Genomic DNA, 21,279 nt, shown 5'->3' on the forward strand with positions numbered 1-21,279 from the left:
ATCAGTTTTCCTTGATTTACCTGGACTTTGCCAGGATGCTCTTGATGCGCTCCACTTTACGATGACGATCCTCCACCTCCTGCGGACTGAGAGGCTCCTCAGGCTCTGAATCCACGTAGCGCTCTGGGATCAAGACTTTCTGAGGCTTGGAAAGCTGCAGATACAGAGTGTGTTAATGTCTGAGCTGCTTTATCATCACCCCAAAAAAGAATCCATCAACTTTTACAGATAAAAGACATGCAGAGAGATACTGTAAGAGAAATATACAAGTTTCGCTAGGTTAAGTCTACAACAAAGAGTTAAAACGTTGTTGGACTTTTATTTGCTTAAAGTTGCGAAGAATATGTGATTAAACAAGACAGAGCTGACAGAATGCAGCTCCACAGCTGGGTCAGGGCTGAAAACACTTGATTTTGACCGGTTTTATTCAACTGACCATTGAATGTAAGTTAGTTTTCAGTAATGTTGGGAGGAGATAACAGACAGCATTCATAATGAAATTCTTTTATGAGAGTTCGTGGACTGAACTGTGATTAACAATTTTCAAGGCTCTTATTTTTCATTTAACTTTAGTCTCCAACTTGGTTGAGGTGAAGGTGATCAGCTCAGAGCTTTGGATGAATTAACAGTCTTTTCTTGTTTAAAAAACCAACCCAACCCCAACATCAGTTTGATTGTGTCTAAATTGAATAAGTTGAAAAAAAAGGAGCAACCTTGAGTGCACAAGACCTGTCGTTTTGTACTTTTTGGATGAACTGTGGCTTTTTATTTGTCCTTAGTTTGGAATGTGATGTCTTTCTAGTTCCTTCATCATATTCATGTATTTCTCCACTAAGATAAAGATAACTTACCTCTTTTTTTTTTTTTAAGTTCTCTTTTTATTTAGAAAGGCAAATTTCCATCACATACATCAATTACAGCCGTAGTCATTCAAGGACTTAGGAAAGGAAGGGTGTAGAAAGTTTAAGTGATTTGCCCAAACTGCCCTTCTGGGGTTTCTTTTACAGACTATTCATTTTCAGTTGTGAACAAAAAAGGAAAGGAAAAAAAAAAACAGAACTGAAGAGCACACCATTTGAGACAATCAAAAAATCACATAAAAATAAAAATAAATTTTAACAAAGCACAAGTATATTCAAATGAAATCAAATCTGATTGGTTTTAAATACTCAGTCAATTTGGTCCAGATCTTATAAAAAAAAATATTTTTCAACTTTGAAGGAAAACGATATCTTCTCCATAACATAAAGCTCAAAGACAACTTCAATCCACTCATTAACCCTTTATAGGGCACTCATCTAAGTACTTTCACTGCAAATTATTTGTTTCTTACGAAGATAAAAGACCTTAGATTTAAAAGTGCTAGATAATTTATCTTGTTGCCAGTTGTAAGTGTTCAACATGCTTATTTCTAGATTTAAACAATCTTAATTTAAGAACTCTTGTCAAGTGAAATTATCTGTCCATGCAGCAGGATAATTTCCCTCAGATTTTGTGGTTTTATCTTGTTTTTAGACACACCTTTTTTGCAGTGTGGACATTGAAAATGTCAACCCTAAAGTGCTATTGGAGGATATGACAAGACTTTTACTTTTGTAACGAATGAAGGTCAATTGAGTTATTATTATTATTATTATTAGTATTATTATTATTATTATTATTACACTGATTGGTCAGGTGCCATCGTGTCACTATCTGTGACAGCCTGATCTTTGTTGATTAGTTGGGAGAAATCCTTGTGGTTCTACGACCTCACGGGGAGGCATGGGAAGTTACCAAATATGGTTCTTTGCCATTTAAAGGGTTAATGGTGGGAGGTTCTACTTTGAACCATTTCAACTTACCTCTTTGTTTAGGTCCAGGTCGTACTCTAGCGGCTCCAGGTCGGGCTCGTGGGCGGGCGGGGTGGAGGCGGTGGACCTCAGGGTGAGCCACTCGTCAGAGTGCGAGCGCGGTCTCTCGTTGTGCTCGGGAGGTCTTTCCTCCCCCTGAACGCTCCGGACTCCCTGCTGGGCCTCCTCCCCCTGAACAGCCCTCTCCAGCAACTGCAGGTCAAACTCCTGCTCTCTCTTCCACTGGATAACGCACAGAGGAAGAAAAAAAATAGGCTGTGAGACAAATTACAGGATGCTGCCATCAAGCACTTATCAAGTAAATTTGAAAATTACTTGTGTCACTTGCCTTCACACATAATTTCATTTCATTTCAACAAGTACTGAACAACACTCGGTATCACTGGTATGCTGACATGATTTTAATGCTGCAGAGAAAGTGTGTGTGTGCATGTGTGTGTGTGTGTGTGTGTGTGAGTGTATACAGGTGTGAAAAAGGGAAAAAAAAAAAGATGGAACATGCATCGATTGAATATGCATGCTTATGCTCTCAAATCACAGCATGCTGTAAATTCTCTACAACAGTGATAAAGAAGACAGCACAACGCCACCGACACAAACAAGAAATATCACTCATTCTGATGACAGCTTTACCAAACACGACCATATGGTATATATTCAGAGAAAAAAATATATGATAAATAAAAAACATGGCAATATGAGTCCATTAGAAAATAATGTTTATTTATTTGCAAACATTCACATTTGAAAAAGGAAGCATTCTTATAACTAACAGTTAATTAGCAGATAACGCCAATGAGCAAACACTGAAATCACTTAAACCTATGTTTTGATATGATATGATATGGATTTCATACACATTAGTATTGTCTAAATAAAAGGCTTCCTCTCACATAGACTGGGAAATGGGACAACATTAAGCCCCGATCCATAAACACTCATAACATCTTTTTCTTCTTTTGAGTAAAAAAAAAAAAAAAAGCAAGAAAAATGCCATGATTAGATTGAGATGAATAGGCTTAAATAGGCATTGCTCAGTGTATGTCAATGATTTGGTCAGTAGAAAATAAGTAGGCACTTTCTTTCTCTTACACACACACACACACACACACACACACACACACACACATAAATGGACTGCTTAGAGACAGCAAGAGCACGTAATTAAAGAACAGCAGGCATTGATATCTAAACGAGGAGAGACAGGACTCACCGATAAAGGGAAGAAAAAGTATGGTATTATGATAAAAATATACTGTCAGAGTGAAAGAAACCAGAGGTAAGAAATGGACAGATCAGTAAGAAGAGGTGAGGATGGATAGATGAAGCAATGTTAAGGTCTCTAACAAGTAATAATTATATAAAATACACAGAGATTGATGAATGTGATGGGTAGATGGCATTGGAGGCCTGTGTCTGAGGTAATTAGTGTATTATGTGTTTGATAGGCAAGATGTATTATTTGTAAAGCTTATGAGCAAGAATACCATCCCTATAATTATTTCCACTTTATAATAAACACTGGTACAAACTTTTTGTGCTACAGTTAAGTTTTTAAAAGCAGAAACTGTCACTAACTTATCTGAGTAGGCCTTTTTTAAGGAATACATTTTGACAAGTAGCAGTAGGAAAAGCACAGGTGTAAGTTATAAATATATTAATGGCAGAAATTCATTTAGCTGATTCAGGGTCTCTGTATTCTGCATGTTGGATCCATGTTGTGAGCTGCTCTAGCGTCTGTTTGACCGGCTGTTTTTTGGCCTGTCGAAGAACAGGGACATTTTTCTCCCCTGGTTGCTGATTGGATAGAACGCTAAGCAGGATGTGACGTAGTATTCGACGCCACAACAACACGCGTCACTTTTAAAAGCCAGCAAAATAGTGAGTAGCCACACAAAATTAAGAGCTTAAGGCGCCACGGTGTAGACTTTCGTAAGCTATGATGCACATTTAAGTTGACTAAAATGTGAAAACATTTTTTAATGCTATATATAATAAGCTATACATTTTTACAACTGAAGAATACAAATAGCTTTGGGCCTACATCAATGATAAATTAAAAATGTTAATGTAACGAAATAACCATTTTATTTCGTATAATTTTTTTCTCACAGCCACAGAGAGCCACTGCAGATGGCCTGAGGAGCCACATGTGGCTCCAGAGCCTCAGGTTGCCTCCCCCTGCCTTAGGGTGTCATCACAGAGAATGTCTCCATATTTTATACAGTCATAGTTGGTTCAATGTTCCGTGAAGCTGTCACGGATTTCGCTACAATGCAAGTTAATGACAGTCATATCCCGTGGCTATTCCAACATACAAAGTGATTATGTACATTCACTGAGTGAATATTTAGAAAATAAAACATATATTTCTCGCTAGAAATGTGATCAAAATCCACTTTTAAGCAGTCAAAATATTGATTTTGACTTAGTTTTGACTTTTGACTTGATGTTTTTTGTTCTCACTGCCGGGACCTTAAAAGTCACGTGATTTGGAACAAACCAATAGTAAAAAATATTAACTTGCATTGTAGCGAAATCCCTGTCAGTTTCACGGAAATTTGAGTGATTCCGTGGCTATTCCACGGATTTTGAGTTAAGCGAATCCGTGGCTATTTCACAGATTCCTGTGAGACCAGGTTCCATAGTTAACTGGGACATAAATGGAGCCATCATAAATGTTAATGTCAGTTCGTACCTGTGCGTTTCCTACTATGACCAGCCAAAATGTGTGCTGTGAAAAAGGTCTGTTAAAGTCTAAAAACAACATGCATGAATTAGGTCACACAGTGAACTGCCATACTGCGCTAACCTAAAGTATTAAACCCAGACTAGACTGAGTAAAGGCACGCATTGCTACTGTAGATCTCCAGGCTCGGTTTGGTTGCCCTCATGCGTCATGTGTGACGTGTGATACTGTTCTAGTAACATACTGATCCCAAGTCTGCTGAAAGCGGGCGCGAGGATGAGGACGAGGTGCGCGACGATGAAGAGCCTTGGCGGTCTCCGTGGCTCAGGGTGCGTTTGCGTTGGCGGACGAGGGCCTTCTGGTGCCTCTTCATCCTCTCCAGCTGCTCGTCGGCACTCATCTTACCCCTCTGCTGCTGCTGCGCTGGATCCCCAGAGTACAGACGCTCCAAGGCACTTTTTGGTCTCTCCTGAGAGGAGTGGGAGGAAATAGAGTTGATAACATGAGCAAAAGGTGCAGCAGAAGGGAAAAGAAGTGGAAGCAACAAAAAAAAAAGCCCAACTAAATTCTGGGTAAAAGCTAAGGTTGATAAGGAAAAGGAAATGGTAGACAATTCAGTTTTCACAAACGGAGAGAATCAGATGCAAAATGTTATGTAACTTGTCAAGTCCCTCAAATGCTTATTGTTGTTCTCCAGAATAAATGCTTATTTAAAAAGGAATTCTAATCATTTTGGCAGATGTTTATAAGGTTGAAGCAGCAATTCTGATAAATAAGTCTATACATAAAAAAAGCAGCTTGAAAAAGTCCTTTCATCAAAATATGATAGTTCAACCTTTTCAGTCTGAATGAACGAATAAAAAAATTTGCTTTGAAAATGAAAGATTTCTTCTTGTGATGAAAAACATTTTCAATTACTGGAAAATGTAAATATTGAGATATGAATCTGCTGTAAAAAGTGGTTCCAAAAGCATTTTTTTTCAAACACTTTACACAGTATTTTTTTTTCCCAGAAAAACAAACAAACAGGATCCCTCACTGACTTCCCAGCAGTGAACACTTCCAGCTGGGTTTGATGGAGGACTTGGGATATCCAATAGCAATAATGTGAGCACCAGATATCAAAATATTTAACTCTATGTTCCAGATGCCATAAGGGGTTTGGAAGCCAACTATACAAATAGTTTGACTGGAAGGTCAAAATTAGGTTCTCCAGGACACCACTAACAACCTTTGGTTCCAAGAACAATTCCAGCAGCAAATGTTGGAGGAACTGTGGCATGGTTGGCGACCATACTCATATATTTTGGGACTGCCTGAAAGTACAAACATTTTGGAAAAATGTCAAAAAACTGGAAAAAAATTTGGCAGTGGAACTTCCAATGGACTCTGTTATTTTTTAAAGATGTGTTTCCTGGCCACCTGTTTACCACAGAATGTTATATATTACACATTTTGTTGATGATTGCAAGAAAAATTATTACTATAAATTGGATGAAGACTGACACCCCCCCCCCCCCGATCACTGAGTGGTTACAGAAAGTAAAACATGTCTACATGATGGAATATGTGACTGCCCAATTGCAGCTAAAAGTACCTGTTTTTATGAGAAGGTGGACCCCAGTTACCGACTATATTGCTTAAGACTCTTATACACTATTATTATCTAAAATATCCCTTTTTTTGTGAATACAGAATCAGATCAAATATGTGCAGTACCCTTTACAGTGCAATTTGTGTGACAGATGAGACCCAATCTCAAGATGTTTTGATTTGTTTTCCTTTGTGATGTTAATTGCCTGTTAATGTGCATAAAGGCAATAAAGTTTATTTAAAATTTAACTCTCGTTTAATTAATAATTTCATAGATATATATAGAGTTATATCCTACTGTATCTGTGCTGTCTCACCACTGCTCTGGTACCTCACTTTGATTCCCTTTATACACTTTAATTCTTGGTTAACTGTGAGCCTCACCTTCATGCCGGCAGCGGAGGCTGCTCTTCGGAGGGTCACGTACGAGGAGATGCTGGATGACTGATTCAGCCTTAGCGAGGAGCCCGCCGCTCCTGAGGGAAAGCCAACAAACACCGTTCCCGAATAATGTAGCCAGACACTAGTGTACATTCTTTAACATAATCAATATGCTTTCATATTTCTGTTCTAGCCGCTCCATCATCCACGTACCTCTGCTGGGTAACGTCTGATAACCGGCATGTCCAGACGCTACCACACTGATGTGGCTGGAGCCGTCCCCGGCTCCCATCAGCTCCGGATCGCTCAGGAAAGGCCGAAGTTCCACCTGAGATCCGCAAGCAGAGATTAAAAACACATAATACACTTTGGAAATGTAAGCAGCACAAACACACAAACATGTACCTTACTGTCTCCGTTAGTGTACTGGCCAATCTCTCTGTCCCTTTTGCGTTCATCTGACTGTCGTTTGAGGCCGCGTACAGAAGTGTGTCTGATGACCGTCGTCTCCCGGGGCAACGGGGGCACAGCAGGAGGATGCTCATCAGGACTGTAGAGCTGAGGTAGAGGAGGTCTGGGAGGCACATCTTCCTCACCCTGCACCCAAAACCAGTTCACTTTCCACAAACAAGCATCAACCAGGCAAGGCAAGTTTATTTATATAGCACAATTCAACACAAGGTGATAAAAAGTGATTTACATAAACATTAAAAACAGCAAGACACAATAGAAAACAGTAAAAACAGTCAATTAAAACAGAGAAATGGAAATAAAAATACTAATAAGATAAAATAAGATACAGCAGGATAGGAAAAGAGATAAAATAATAAAAAGCACAAGTCAAACACTGCATAGTTAAAAAGTAAGGGCAGTAGAGTACAGCAGATAAGTGTTAAAGTTAAGAGTACGCTGCAGTAAACAATAGCAGACCTCAGATCTACAGGTAGTTTGTTCCACAGGTGAGGAGCATAATAACTGACCAGTGCTGTCATTTCTAAATACCACAAAACCACGAATTGAATTCTGATTCTGCATATAGATTTGTGAGTTTCTCTCTCCACTTGTTCCTGTCTGTCTCAATACTATTTGCTATCCAATAAAGGCAAAACTGGCAACATTTTTGTTTGAAGGTGAAGTGGCACCTTCAAAAAATCCATGGCAGGTGATTGGATGAACCATCTGTCATCGTCAAACACACGAAGACAGTGAAACGTCTCTAACATGAAGAAAAGCCGACAGTGTTGTTCTTCTTTCAGTGAAGTGATACTCTCCACTTCTGATATAACCGATGCTGTTACAGCTAATATCTTTAAGAGCTGCTATTCTTGTTTTGAACCAACAGTCTTCTCTCTGTGTCGTCTCTCTCGACTAAATAACGCCAGCAGCTGCCAGAAGTTCTTCACAGCACGCTGATTGTTCTGAACACAAATGCATTACTTGAAAGTTGACAAGATGGATTTGTGTGCTGTTGCAACAATCCAGCTGTTGTGTAGCCTGAGAACCGGACAGATCAGCTGAGCGCATGTTTCACTTGCTCTGGCAGATGCATCTGCTCTCCCTCCTATTGAGACACATTTCCAGCCCCATATAGTATGGGACGGATTTGACCAACAAGACAGAGGGAATCAAATGTAAATTAAAGATTCTGTTACTGAATTTCTTGCCTTTAATATTGTCAGAAACAAATTTGTTGTTTACAAGTTTGTGACCATGCCACAATAGCTTTTCCTCCTCGAAAATGGACCCAAGCACCATCCGCAGCCTGCATGTGTCACTCTGCGCTAAGTCACATTTCGTTGCTCTGATTGGTTTTAGGTTCATCCACATTTTTTTCGTCTGTACCTGTTGACAACATCCCTTGGAAATTGAAAGTTAAGGGGCTCCAGATAGGGGTGGGCGATATAGCAAAAACCTCACATAACCTCTTCTTTTTATTTTCATAAAAGCCCAAATTTGGTGCCTCTCACACATTCTAATGCCACTACTCCATCATATACACTGATCTTATCATTGCATATTTTGATTAATTATTGTTAAGGAGAATAAGGGTTCTTGTATGTTTTATTTAAGGCATCTTATTTTGACAGTCTTCTTGTAAATTCTGTGGTGGATTCTGTGCTCTTATTTTGAAAACTGCATTTGTTTAGCGACGGGAAGTAATAGTAGCTTTTTGTGATTAACACAACTTTAATTGTTAGCTAATGTTAGCTTGCGGCTAACGAACGGCATGACGCAACAGTGTGTTTGGACCTCTGACGGCCCAGACAGGTTGATAGTATTTAGGCGTAAAAGAGGAAAATAATTGGTAGTTGCAACCATTTAACTAGTGCTAAAATAAGTGTTAATGGAAACATTGAGCGAAAAAGAAAAGGCAAAGCTTTTGGGATAGTTTTGACCAATCAGACAATTGGAGATGGTGTATGAAAAGTGACACAAACTGCACAGTACAAACACTTAATGCAGCTTTGTTTTTCATCTGACTTCTGCTGCATCACTCACCCATTTAAGCCCACTGGTGATGGCTGCGTCCACCCAGTGGTGTAAGGGCTGCTGGCTGGGGCTGGAGCAGAGGGTGGGGGTGTGGCTGCTGGGGCTGAGGTGGGGGCTGTGCTGCTGCTGCTGCTGCTGCTGCTGGGACAATCTCATCTCCATAGCAGACGGGCTCCCAGACACAGAAGGCACTGATGACGCCGACACTGAAGGCACAAATTTCCTCTCTGGGGAATTCAGTGTACATGAACATGTAACATGAATACACACGCGCTGTAAAGACAGTGCTTTCTTTTCCCATGGGAAGTGTTCAAGGCATTAGCATCGACTGTGTGATTAAGAGCTTTAATGGTGAGATACAGTAACATGACCATGTGGCCTAGACTACAGACAGTTAATATCTTTGGCTTTGTACACATGAAAGCTCCGGATGTCTCACCTGGGTTGGTGACGGAGGAGATAGTGACTTTGTAGTTGGCTTTACTGGTGCTGAGGCCTGCAATGACATCCTCAATCCTCCACAGCTCTTTTCTGATCTGAACTTTCTCTTGCTGAAACACAGAAACACACATCTATATGTAAAAGCAAGAAGCGTGTGTGTGTGTGTGTGTGTGTGTGTGGCAGGGGTCGGCAACCTTAATGGGCAAAAGAGCCACTGTTGCCGAAAAAAGGGAAAAAATGTCGTAATGGAGCCGCAAACCTTCTTTTAAGCCTTACAATGATGATAAAACAGCTAAGTCTATATTAGCCTACCAGCTTTACTAATACGTCATAATGAGCATTTATTAAAATGATTTAGTCAGAAAGCAGCGAGAACCAAAGTGCAAATAAGAGGCTTGACACTGAAATAATATCTCAGGAGATTTGGAATCTAAAGCTAGCCCAGCTAGGGAAACTTAAAACTAGATTTGAAGTTGGCAAAATGTAGAGGTGAAGGTGCCGTAGAGTCGTAGACTTTTATAAGCTATGATGCACATTTGAGATGCCCAAAAATGAAAGAGAAAAAGATGTTTTAATCCTGTGTATAAGCTGAACATTTTACAATCAGAAGATAAATTGCTTTGGGTCAACACCAATGTTAAATAAAATTTAAAATGTAAACAATTTGTTTCAGTTTGTATAAATTTTTTGGTTCATATCTCTCTGACCGTTCTGTGGCTTGTGCATGGCATGAAGGTGTACATCCTTGATTTTGAAGATTTTTGAATTCATTTTTCAAAATATCATTATTTAGTTTTAGATTATTTCGTTTTAAAGTGCGCTACAAGGTTCGATTTTCCAATAATATTCTAATAGTTTCCAGCGAATATCAATGTTCAATGTGTATGTGCTGGATGGTGTGATACCTTATGAAAAGTAAGTGTTTTATGGAGTTGCAGACGTTGTAGTGGTCTGCATGTAATGTGCAAATTCTGTTATTACATGCTAAGCGGAGATTTAGCTTTATTCACTTCTTATGTTGCATTACTATGTAATTCAGGGATGACATTCATGTTGCTTAGCGTAATGCCCATAATCATTTGATATGAGATACTTACATGCAATATAGCATATCAGCTATCAGCTATCTATAAAAGCCCCATTGTGTGATTTGGCCTACTTAATCTCCCACTATATGAACATACTATATACAGTAAATACTTCCTACGGGCACAGCACTAGTTTACATGAGGAAACTACTACCAGGGAAAAGTCCTCTATTTGGCAAAATGTAGTTTTTAATTTGAAGCTGATTCTCTGAGCAGATTAAAACCACACTCAGTTCTTTTCTTTGTCTGTGCATATGAAATCAGTAGTTTGTAACTCATTCCCACACACACCCATCTGGGAGAGTGTGTGTGTGTGTGTGTTAACAGAGATCAGTGAGCCACAGACCTGAGAGAGATCGCTGCGGTTCATCTGTCCCTGCAGGGCCGACTTCAGCCAGTCCACATCTCTCTCCAGCCGGCTGTACTCATTCCACGCGTTCTCCATCTCCTGCAAAACAAAGCAGGACAAACTCCCATGTTCTAATGAGACAAGACGCTGCTTTTAGATACTGCACTCATGCTTCTTTAACGGTTTCAGGGTTCAAAGCCATTATAAAAAGATTTATGGTGACACTGACACACACAGTGAACCCATGTGTGCCACTGTGGTCAGTTGCCAGAAATACTCGCCTACTCTTCTTACAGTTTATTTGTAAAGGGTTTTTTGGAACTTTTTGTTATTTTAACGCTAAATATTTTGAATACCAATACACATTTTGACTAAGAGTGACAAAGAGATGTACTCATGAGTTTATTTTTAGACTCAGGTTTGTCCCCGGAGCACTCATTTTGATAGTCACAGTCAACCTGAAACATTGTGCCAGTTGCAGAAACCAACAAAAGGGAACAACTAAAAATAGAAGTGAACATCTTGTTACCAACTCATAAAAACATACTGCAAGTGGCAGCATGTGTTTGTATGTACCAGTGGAGTCAAAGTGTCTAACCTGCTGAACCTAAATTAACTATGTTGGATGGGCCACAGTGCATATTTAAAAGGGGACCTATTATACTCTTTTTCAGGTTCATACTTGTATTTTAGGGTTCTACAAGAAGATGTTTACATGCTTTAACCCTTTGATGCACATCATGGGTCTAAAATGACCCTCATTCATTCCCCATGTTATTTAATGCTGCTGTGTGTTTCTGTGCTCTATCTTTTGATATCAACTTATTTTATGATTGAATATTCCAAGTATTATTTAAATATCTTGTTTTTGATAACAACAGATCATTATTTCCATTTTGCCTCTCATACTTTATGAAGAAAAAAAGGTTTTGTGTTATTACATAGCTAACTACTTGGCTAAGTAGCTTGCTAAGCTAACTGCTTAGCCAAGAAGTTAGCTAAGTAGTTAGCTTAGCAAGCTACTTTGCTAAAAATTGGATATGGGTCATTTTTGACCCATGTTGTGCATTAGAAGAGTAGTGACACAAAAAGGGATTTTATTCAAAAAGTAAGAAAGGAAAACATAAAATTAGGATGTACGTTTTTCAAAAACAAGTTATTTGAAATGGAATACTGAATGATGAAAATAATTTATTGCAAAGATATAGAACATAAAAACTCTGTCGGGTCACTTTAGACCCATGCTGTGCATCAAAGGGTTAAAAATGGAAGAAAAAAAAAATCTCTCTGCAATTCTCATACTGCAAATGGCTGCTGCACCTCTATTCAACGCTCTTTTTTCTCGCCTGTCTTTTATCCTTTATGCTGTGATTGGTCCGCACCAGCGTCATTGCAGCCTGAGTGGCCGGAAAAATGACTAATAATGGAGTAAAACTGTACTTTTTTACCATGAAAAAATCATAAATAAGAGCTTCTAAACCAAAAACTGCACAGTTGAACATGTTCCAGCAGGAATGTGATCTGAAATTAGGGAGCAAATGACAACATTGGCAGCTGAGATTACAGGTTTTCCTGACGTTAGCAGCACCTGACTCCTGGAAAGGACTATAATATAAAAAAAATCAGCAGTAACAGCTTCAAAATCAAAGCCTGCACAGTAAAATATGTTCTGGCAGTACTGTAGCTACATGTAGCAGTGTATATAATGTAAACAGTGCCTGGAGCAGATGACCATAATTAAAAAATCTCTCACAAACTGACGTCAGCTCAAGCCAAGAGTAGAAGAAACTGTTGGAAATGAGGTTTTTGCTCACAGGGATTACTTTTACATATATACGCTGCATTATTTGACCTCATTCAATATTCTTCGTAATAGTAGTAGTAATAGTATTCGTCATTGTGACATTATTAATGTTGCAGGTAATAAGGAAAAGCATTATAAAGAAGCTTAAGTATTTTCATTTTCCATTAAAACCGTAGTCAACTTGTGAGTGCAGCTTGTGTCTTACTGTGGAGACTTGAGATATTTCAGCCCTGATGTGTACAACATCCTCTTGTAGTAATTTCTGCTGATAGGCAATCTTCTCAGCATGAGCCGGCTGATCTCTGTACTGCTCCATCTGCTGGTGGGAAACATCCAGCACAGACTCCAGCTTGTCCTAGATAAGGACATGAGAGACACAAGAAGCATTTATAGACCACACCAATGCACCACTGCACGCTGACACACACACACACACACACACACACACACATTCTCGTACTTCTATCTTTGTGAGGGCCCTCATTGGAATAGTGAATTCCCTAGCAAGGTTATAATAGTTTTGAATTTTCATTAGTTTTAGTTTTAGTTTTTATTGGTTTTAGTGTTAGTTTTAGTTTTTTTAATGGGGTATTTGTTGGGTGGGAGATTAAAAGAGGTCACAGTAAATTTTGCCTTTATTTCCTTTGTCTGATCCATCTACATTGTGTATGAAAAAAGTTGACAAAGGCAAAAACAAAGGACATTTTCACTTTAATTTTAGTTAGTTTTAGTTAGTTTTGTAACCACACAATACAGTTTCAGTTAGCTAATTAATAATCTTTTTTTTAAACATGAACCTAATTGTAACCTGAACCCTTAAAACAAAGTCTGAAATCTCAAAAAAAGCCTTTAAAGAAGTGAGTGCAAAAATGCCCTCATTCTGTTGATTAAAAACGTGTTCCGGTCCTCACTATGTGGGAAGTAAAAGAACACACACACACACAGACACATAAGCACTCTGCATAAGAAACTAAATCTATATTTGCATAAAACTAAAACCTTGTCGTCTTTCAGAGTGCGTATCCTGGCCTCCAGCTCCTGTAGAATCTTGTCTTGTTCGCACAGTCGACTTAATTTAACCTAAAAGGAAAAAAAATATTGAAACAATTAAAATGCAGGAAAACAAAGAATAAAATCTACATTCACTTCTCCATCTTTTTACTCTGTTTATATCTAATAGAACCACGCAGTGTCGACATAATGCAACAGAAAAACATGAGGGAGATAAAACAGGGGCTGTGCTGATGAGATACAGTATGTGTTTACAGCAGCGGTCGACTCTTCCATTCTAGTCTTCCTTCTACTATATTCTAACAACGCAGCCAGATAAGACGAATTGATCGTCTGCTGCCGTCTTCGCTGTCTGTAAATATGTCAATAAGGCTCATCTATGTGAAAAGCCCCGAGGAATTCCAGTGAGAAATATCAAAAGGCTCTATACTGTCTGGTTCGTGGGGAGAGATCTGGTAATACCCATTATGAGTAATCATAATCAAAAATCCATATTTTCAAATTCACTTTTGGAGAAAACCGTGTTTATTGAGAGTGACAGATTTGTTTTCCCAGAAATGGGTTATGTGTTTATGAAAACAACATAAGACTGCCTAGTTCACAGTATTTCTCACACAGTGAATTTTTTTCTCAGATCTATTTATCATTCTGTTCAATTAATAATTAAGCTGTTTTTATTTTGCTGCCGTATATTGTTGTTTTTAATTGCATGAAATATTCATTGTTCAGACAATTTACTGGCAATTTCTTATAAATTGTTAAAGTGGAACAATGCTAATGATGAAAAGCCAGGACATCCATCCTATTTACCTCTATTCAGCAGAAAACAAAGAGTGAGAAAAGCAGGGTCAGGCAAATCAAACTGAAAAATTTAACAGCTCAACATCTAAAACTCCCATTACATGTATTTTTCCCTTTAAATTGCAGGGAGGAAAATAAAAGCTGTGGTCGATACTCTCAGGCCCTCACTGTGCAGTGTGGATGGGTGTCCCCACAGTGTTGCAATGTACATACGTTCCCTCCGCAGCCTCTGTTTACCACAACACACACACACACACACACACACACACACACACACACACAAACCACACTAAAACACACAGCAAAGTCAGACTAAAGTCAGCTGCTTCTCTGTAGTGGATTGTAAGAAGTCGGAAACGGAGATCTTAGAGAAAAGGAAGAGACGGATAAACAGGGTGCTTATCAGACTGTGTCTTTAAATCCTGAGAACATAATGATTCACTTACATCAGCATCACTCTCTGCTATTTTCACAGGCCTTGATGGTCTTTCTGTTTTTAAACTCTCACGTCCCGTAACCTGAAATTCCCAATAGCCACAAATAAAATAAAAATGTTTAATATCAGTAAAGGAATATTTTTGAACATCTTTTGCTTTAATACTTCCGGTGAACCGATAACAACAGCTGTGTTGATGTTTCAACATACAGTGGGACTGTTAGACGATTCAAGCTGGATGAATCAAGATAAATAATGAAGAAAAAAAAATCACACAACCAAAAAAAACCACCAAAGAAAACCCCTTACAAACAATAAAAACTGAAAAAACTTGCAGAAGTGCAACAACACAGATGCGGAGAGAGTTTTTGCATCTTTGTGTTCAGAGGAACCCTAAAAAACCCCAAAGCTGCTCTTTCCTTTGTATGAACCACATATTTGTTTACACTGAAAAGATTTCAGGTTGAAGTAAACTTCAATTTCATTACTTCTGTTCCAAAAGTTACAAGTGTCTATAAGGCCTCTAGTTTCATGACGGTGTGGTAGAGCAGTTAAAGCCAGCAGTAAGAGACGTTAAAGGTTGGAATAATTACAAAATAATGAGCTGTGTGTGTTCCTGCACAAGTCCTGGCATTGTGGATATCACAGACCTTATCACAGTTTACCATTACTATGTTTAAGATCTGTAAAAACTTCAGTTCACCACTGAGATCTATTTGGAAATGACAACTGTCATCATGTAAAACTCCTTGTTGTGATCAGTTTAATGTTGGAAAGAAATTACTTCCTATGTGATGAAACTGCTTATGACAAGATCTGGGGATTATCTTGACCTGCCAAACCTGCCAAAGACAAATTTGGCCTGATGACAGCGCTAGATGAAGGCTAACAAAAGAGATATTTAAAAGGGTTTTTTTTAATGCACCAAATTCCATGGCAATCCACCCTTTAGCTGGTCAGATATATCAATCTGGATCAAGGCGGCAGACCAAACGAAAGGCCAAAATCCCTATGCCAAAAGCAATGATACTAACATGATTAAAAATATGGTAATGTGTCTCCTACAGCACTAAATTAATAGGTAGTTTTTTCTTAGTTCACAAATTTAATTTCCATGTGCAGAAAAAGTAACAACTGAACAGCACTGAAGCATAAGATGGTAATTTGGAGCCTATTATATCCATGTATAGACTTATAGTATATCTGGTTGGTTTAGAGACGTGACAGGTGGGCTGCGCCAAACGGGAGGACATTTTCCTTTTTATGCCTACACTGTAAAAAACTGTTTGTAGAAATTACAGTAAAACACTCAAATTGCATGAGAAATAAGGCATAAAATAAAAATTTCATATCACCATAGTAGACACTTTTAATTACCGTAAAGCAAGGAATAGTACAACTATAGAAATCACAGTTTTACTGTAAATATATAAAATTTTCATGTAAAATGAATGGAGAAATACCATATTTACTCTAAAAGGACACAATCAGAATAAAAATAAAAGGACTTTCCAGTCTAAATTACAGTTTTTGCTGATATTTACATTTAAATTACATTATTATTATTATTATTATTACAGTAGAAAACCCACTCACTGTAATTTTTACGTTAAATTTCTGGAAACCACAGCTGCCGATATTTTACCGTAAATTAAACGGGGTTTTTTTTACAGTGTATCTTTATCCAGACATCCCAACAGTTCCAGGAGTCTACTGGATATTGATAGCGGCTCTGACGCCGACAGATGAGATCCGATCTCCCGAAATCTGGAGCTAGACCGCGCACTAGAATAGAGGTGACTGTGTGTTTGTGTGACTATAAATGCAGCACATGTGAGAGCAAAACGTCCTTGTAGCTGTGTGTTATTATTTTATTATTACACCGATCACCCCCCACCCCGGGAAGCAACACCAAGTTTAAGGGAACTTGGTTTAATTTGATGTAATTGAGTTAGAATTTAGATACAACATGTTGTTACTTGAAAATGTTAAGCTTGGCATATTTTATTAGCATTGTGTTGGGTAGATGGGGGCAGCTGGGGCTTGAATATTCCCCCTTGTCTCAAGTGGGGAATGACCGAAAAAGAACCACTGGTTTAGAGTCTTTACAGTGAACTTACTATACTTTATTATTTAATGTTATTTGAGGTCATTCACAATATTACTATTATAAAATACTCTTACAGAAACTTGTATTTTTCTGTATTTATGACTTTATGATATTTATTTTGCCATCAGATTTAACAATACAAGGACTGGAAGGAGTCATTTCAGGACTTTCCTGTTCGGCTGTACTCACAGAAATCCCCTCTTCATTTTGAATCACAGATGCACCTTGCTAAGTCGCGCTATGTCGCACAGACTCACTGAGTCTGTGCACCCTGCGCAGAGATTTCTCTGCCAGTTATCCTGCCACAGTTAGCAATGCATGAAGCTGAAATGTGTGGGTGGAATATTCATAACACACCCACATCAGGATCACCACACCCAGCACGGCGGTACGGGCCAGTGCGAACGGGAGACTCAGTTAAAGGGGCATTCCGCCTGTTTTACATGTCAAAGCCAATTACTAGTCAAGTGGAGTAGTACACAGCCTGTGAGAACAGTTTTATTATGTATTCTGTGGTTCTGGAGGGAGCTTTGTCAAGTCTGGGAAAATGATTCAAGGGATCACCAGGATATCTTAGTTTGGGTTTGGAGACTAGTTTTTAAAAGAAAGTTTGCATTACATTTTTATTTTCTCATTTAATGTCGTAGTTGACATCACAGTCACAAGTTTCTGTGTGAAAGTGCAGAAACTAAGTTTCTGTGTGAAAGTGCAGAAACTAAGTTTCTGTAGTTCTCTTTCTCACACACTGCTGCATGTTATCGTCTGTTTCAGATTCAGTCACCACGATGAAACCAGAGGCCCTAAAGTGTATGTTTTTGACATTGCCGGCATATTTCTTACAGAGCACCATTGGGTCATTTCTTAAACTCTAACAAGCAAAACAATAGCAAACTGAAGATAATAACCAGACATTCAGTACATTCAGAGATGCTAAAGAGCATGCAAGGGAAGCTCTCTGCCATTACAGCTTCCCTCCATCATAGCAGTGTTGGGAGTATCACACAGTGAATGATCGGATCAAGGTATCCATGTGCAAAAATCCTGCATAATTTCCAGGGGATGCATCACATTCCTTTTGAAAAGCAGTGAAAATGGTCTGTTTCTTTGTATGCACACCGTCCTTACATTCCAACAGTACCCAAAACTCTGTGGAGTGGAGTTTTCAAACACATTGTGTATTGAAACGATCATCGGGTCAATACTTTGGATCTGTTTTAAAACAGGAAATGGAGAGGAGTTACAGGACGTACTGTACAATCGTTAGACGGCCTCCCTCCGTTCCAAAACACAACCCAGATTTATCATTAATGCACTGTGGTGTTTCAACATACAAATTATTCGGATCAAGTACCTTGCACAGGCGTAAATGGAACATAAGCTTGCTAAATGAAACAGGTTGCTTAAATACAGCAGCAATAGGCAGTTTTAGACAATTTGTAACACTCACACAGGAATTGGAGTTGACATATCTGAACATTTTCTCAATTCAGCCATGTATAAAAACTTCAATTCCCATCATGAGGAGCTTAACATTAACATGTGTTGGGGTGAAATCATCTCATCCAATCGAAAACATTGTGACAAACTGAACATCAGGACTTCTACTTCAGTTAGAAGCCAAACATTGCAATCACTTTTTGTAGCCTATTTGTAGGGTTCACCAGATTATTGTTAATGAAAGAAAATGCTTTTTATCCTCAAAAAAAGGATAATTTACACAGTAAGAAGACAGTTAAAAGACATGTTAATTGCATCATAAGGAGGCAGTAGAAAGCACAGAGCAGAACAGAGGACAGACATGAGAAGGGGAACAGGGAGGCAGATGTTGGAGGCAGCAGCAGGAGAACAAGATTGCAGTCCAGAGAAAGGAGATGGAGAAGAGGATGAAAAGGATAAAGTGGCATTTACTTTGTTGGGGCCCACCTTCAGATCTAGATACTCCAGGTCCTTCTTCAGTTGTATGTAAGTATCATCAGCCTTTAAATGAGCAGTGGAGAGATAAATCATTTGAAATGAAGCTGCAAAGGAGAATGGGTGACCAGATGACTCCTAAGGCCTTTATTTACTATTGAGGCTTTGCTAACAGAACTTTAATTAACTTGGGCTCAATTACAGTTTGCTGCGCTACCTCTGTATTTGTATCTATAGTTAGTAAAGCCAGACTGTAATTAAGTAATCATGTCATTTTTGATCCGGTTTAATGGCTCACGTTTGACCTCGTACACAACTGTGCAGAACAAGTCTGGTGCATGACATGTGGTCAAACTGAGTGTTTATGTTGCTTCATAAGCATGGAAGATGGCCAGAGGATGGTTGGATGTTAGAGACTGGGTGGGGTTGTCATTACTGAGCACCGTTGCAGCCTCACTGTGGTCTGCTGGTCTCACAGCAATGCACTTGTTTGTGAACAGGCTCATAGGGGAGACGGCGGCCTGATGGCTGCTTCAGAATGAGAACACCAAGAGCAAAAGGTTGATCAGAGCACACAGACATGTGGATACAAATGATTTTGTGGCTGTGCAAGGTTACACATCTATGAAATAAAAAAAGTGTAAAATGCAGGCACAGTTGGCAAGCAACATGCTTCAGATATGGCATATTACTTTTTATAAATACACAAGCCTCTGAAAGCTTTTTCATGTTTTGAACAAGGTGGATGAGTGACAACAACTATAAAAACACTGATGTGAAGCTAAATGGCAATCTGGACACTCTGAAGTGCAACACAGGCCGAATGCCAAACTGGCTGAATAAACAAGACAACCAAGCAACACAACACACTGCACAGTCTTATGAATGACAGGGAAGTTATATGTGGGATTGGCTGGGGAGAGTGGGACCACAATGCACTGGCAATGGTTGCAGTGTGCTGTAGAGAAGGTTCAGGAAGTACGAGGGCCCCTGACCTGCATGCTGGGGCCTAGAAGGCCGTTGTGCTGGTGGTGCTGCAGGTGAGCGAACGCGTCGCTGGGGGTATTTACACCCGCCATCTTGGCCTGGTGCCTCCGCAGCTGAATGAGGAGCAGAGTCAGCTCCTCTGGCTGTAGCCAGGCCCGGGTTTAGGGGCCGGGGGCCAGTGAAAGCGCAGAGGGATGAGAGAAAATATTTGAGAACCATCTGGGCAGAACAGTAGCTGAGACTGGGAGGATGATTTATTGTGCTGTCAGCGTTTTCCTGAAGATAACGGTTATCACAACTGATAACGCTAAAACAAATGCTGCATGGCATAATATCTAAAGCAGACTAGATAGGGCTTTACAAAACTCAGCCAGCTCTAGATTCCTCATGCTGATACTGTCACTGAGATGAGCCTTACAAATTGGAATTACTTTATATTATATTATATATTTTATATTTTCCAGACCGGGATCAGAGTCCTGCATGGGGTCAGATACCCGCCAGCTGATGTGGTATTCTGTCTTAATTCTATTTCTGATTTGGTTCAGATTGAAGGGGGTTGGATGATGTATTAAAACAAAAATTAAAAAAATAATAATTTAATGTTTTAATCACTGACTGCATCAATCCTTTTGTCATCACGCTGTTCAAATCTCTTCAAGTCAAAATCAGAATGAATGAATATAATTCAATGACACGGACGACTTCTGTTTCACTGCATTATATTGATAAGAAACTTATTTTACAAATATTTGTAAAATCCTTATATTATTTTTATCATTGCTTTGTGTCTCAGCTCTGTGAGGTTTTTAAATCCTCCCTAAAAACACACTTTTTCTCCCTGGCTTTTAATCAAGTTTAAGTGGACATCATGGCAAAAAACAAAATTTTATTCAAATTTTAAAATTTTAATTTATTTTATTCTATTTTTATTCTATATTCTATTGTTGCATTGTGTTTATGTATTTTAGTTTTTACCTTATATCCTGCAACTGTGATATCTGTAAAGCACTTTGGTCAACCCCGGTTGTTTTAAATGTGCTCTATAAATAAAGCTTGACTTGACTTCTGTGCCACCTGGAGTATAAGAGCTGCTTCATTTAGTTGTGTTACTAACAAGCACTCTCACAAACTGTGAAAATTTGCCGCTCAATACTATGAGAATAAGTAAAAAAAATATTCCTTTAACTTGTATTTCCTAAATAACCTTCGTTTTAAATATATATTAGTTCCACATTTATGAAATGGCCTAAAATTATAATTTTAAATGTGCTGCCTCACTGAATCATTTGAACAGTTCATGGCTATAATAGGATTTGCGGTATCAGGTCGGGT

General features: G+C 38.7%; 1 protein-coding gene across 8 annotated transcripts in view; it reads right to left on the reverse strand.

Annotated features, from left to right (window-relative positions):
• plekha7b (pleckstrin homology domain containing, family A member 7b) overlaps positions 1 to 21,279 on the reverse strand; it is a 100,540-nt gene that overhangs the window by 8,971 nt on the left and 70,290 nt on the right. For 2 of the 8 annotated variants that reach the window (XM_059350795.1, XM_059350788.1), the window contains 14 exons: positions 19,953 to 20,087; positions 18,955 to 19,023; positions 14,947 to 15,018; positions 13,688 to 13,768; positions 12,894 to 13,043; positions 10,882 to 10,983; positions 9,446 to 9,557; positions 9,016 to 9,233; positions 6,922 to 7,113; positions 6,730 to 6,844; positions 6,520 to 6,611; positions 4,787 to 5,011; positions 1,845 to 2,075; positions 21 to 154 (listed from right to left, as the gene is read on the reverse strand). In XM_059350795.1, the coding sequence (XP_059206778.1) occupies positions 21 to 154; positions 1,845 to 2,075; positions 4,787 to 5,011; positions 6,520 to 6,611; positions 6,730 to 6,844; positions 6,922 to 7,113; positions 9,016 to 9,233; positions 9,446 to 9,557; positions 10,882 to 10,983; positions 12,894 to 13,043; positions 13,688 to 13,768; positions 14,947 to 15,018; positions 18,955 to 19,023; positions 19,953 to 20,087 (1,928 nt within the window). Of the gene's footprint in view, positions 1 to 20; positions 155 to 1,844; positions 2,076 to 4,786; positions 5,012 to 6,519; positions 6,612 to 6,729; positions 6,845 to 6,921; positions 7,114 to 9,015; positions 9,234 to 9,445; positions 9,558 to 10,881; positions 10,984 to 12,893; positions 13,044 to 13,687; positions 13,769 to 14,946; positions 15,019 to 18,171; positions 18,256 to 18,954; positions 19,024 to 19,952; positions 20,088 to 21,279 lie in introns of all 8 variants that reach the window. The other 6 variants (XM_059350779.1, XM_059350805.1, XM_059350813.1 and 3 more) reach the window with 6 other exon arrangements.

This window comes from Centropristis striata, chromosome 2, assembly GCF_030273125.1.
Source record: "Centropristis striata isolate RG_2023a ecotype Rhode Island chromosome 2, C.striata_1.0, whole genome shotgun sequence".
Taxonomy (NCBI): domain Eukaryota; kingdom Metazoa; phylum Chordata; class Actinopteri; order Perciformes; family Serranidae; genus Centropristis; species Centropristis striata.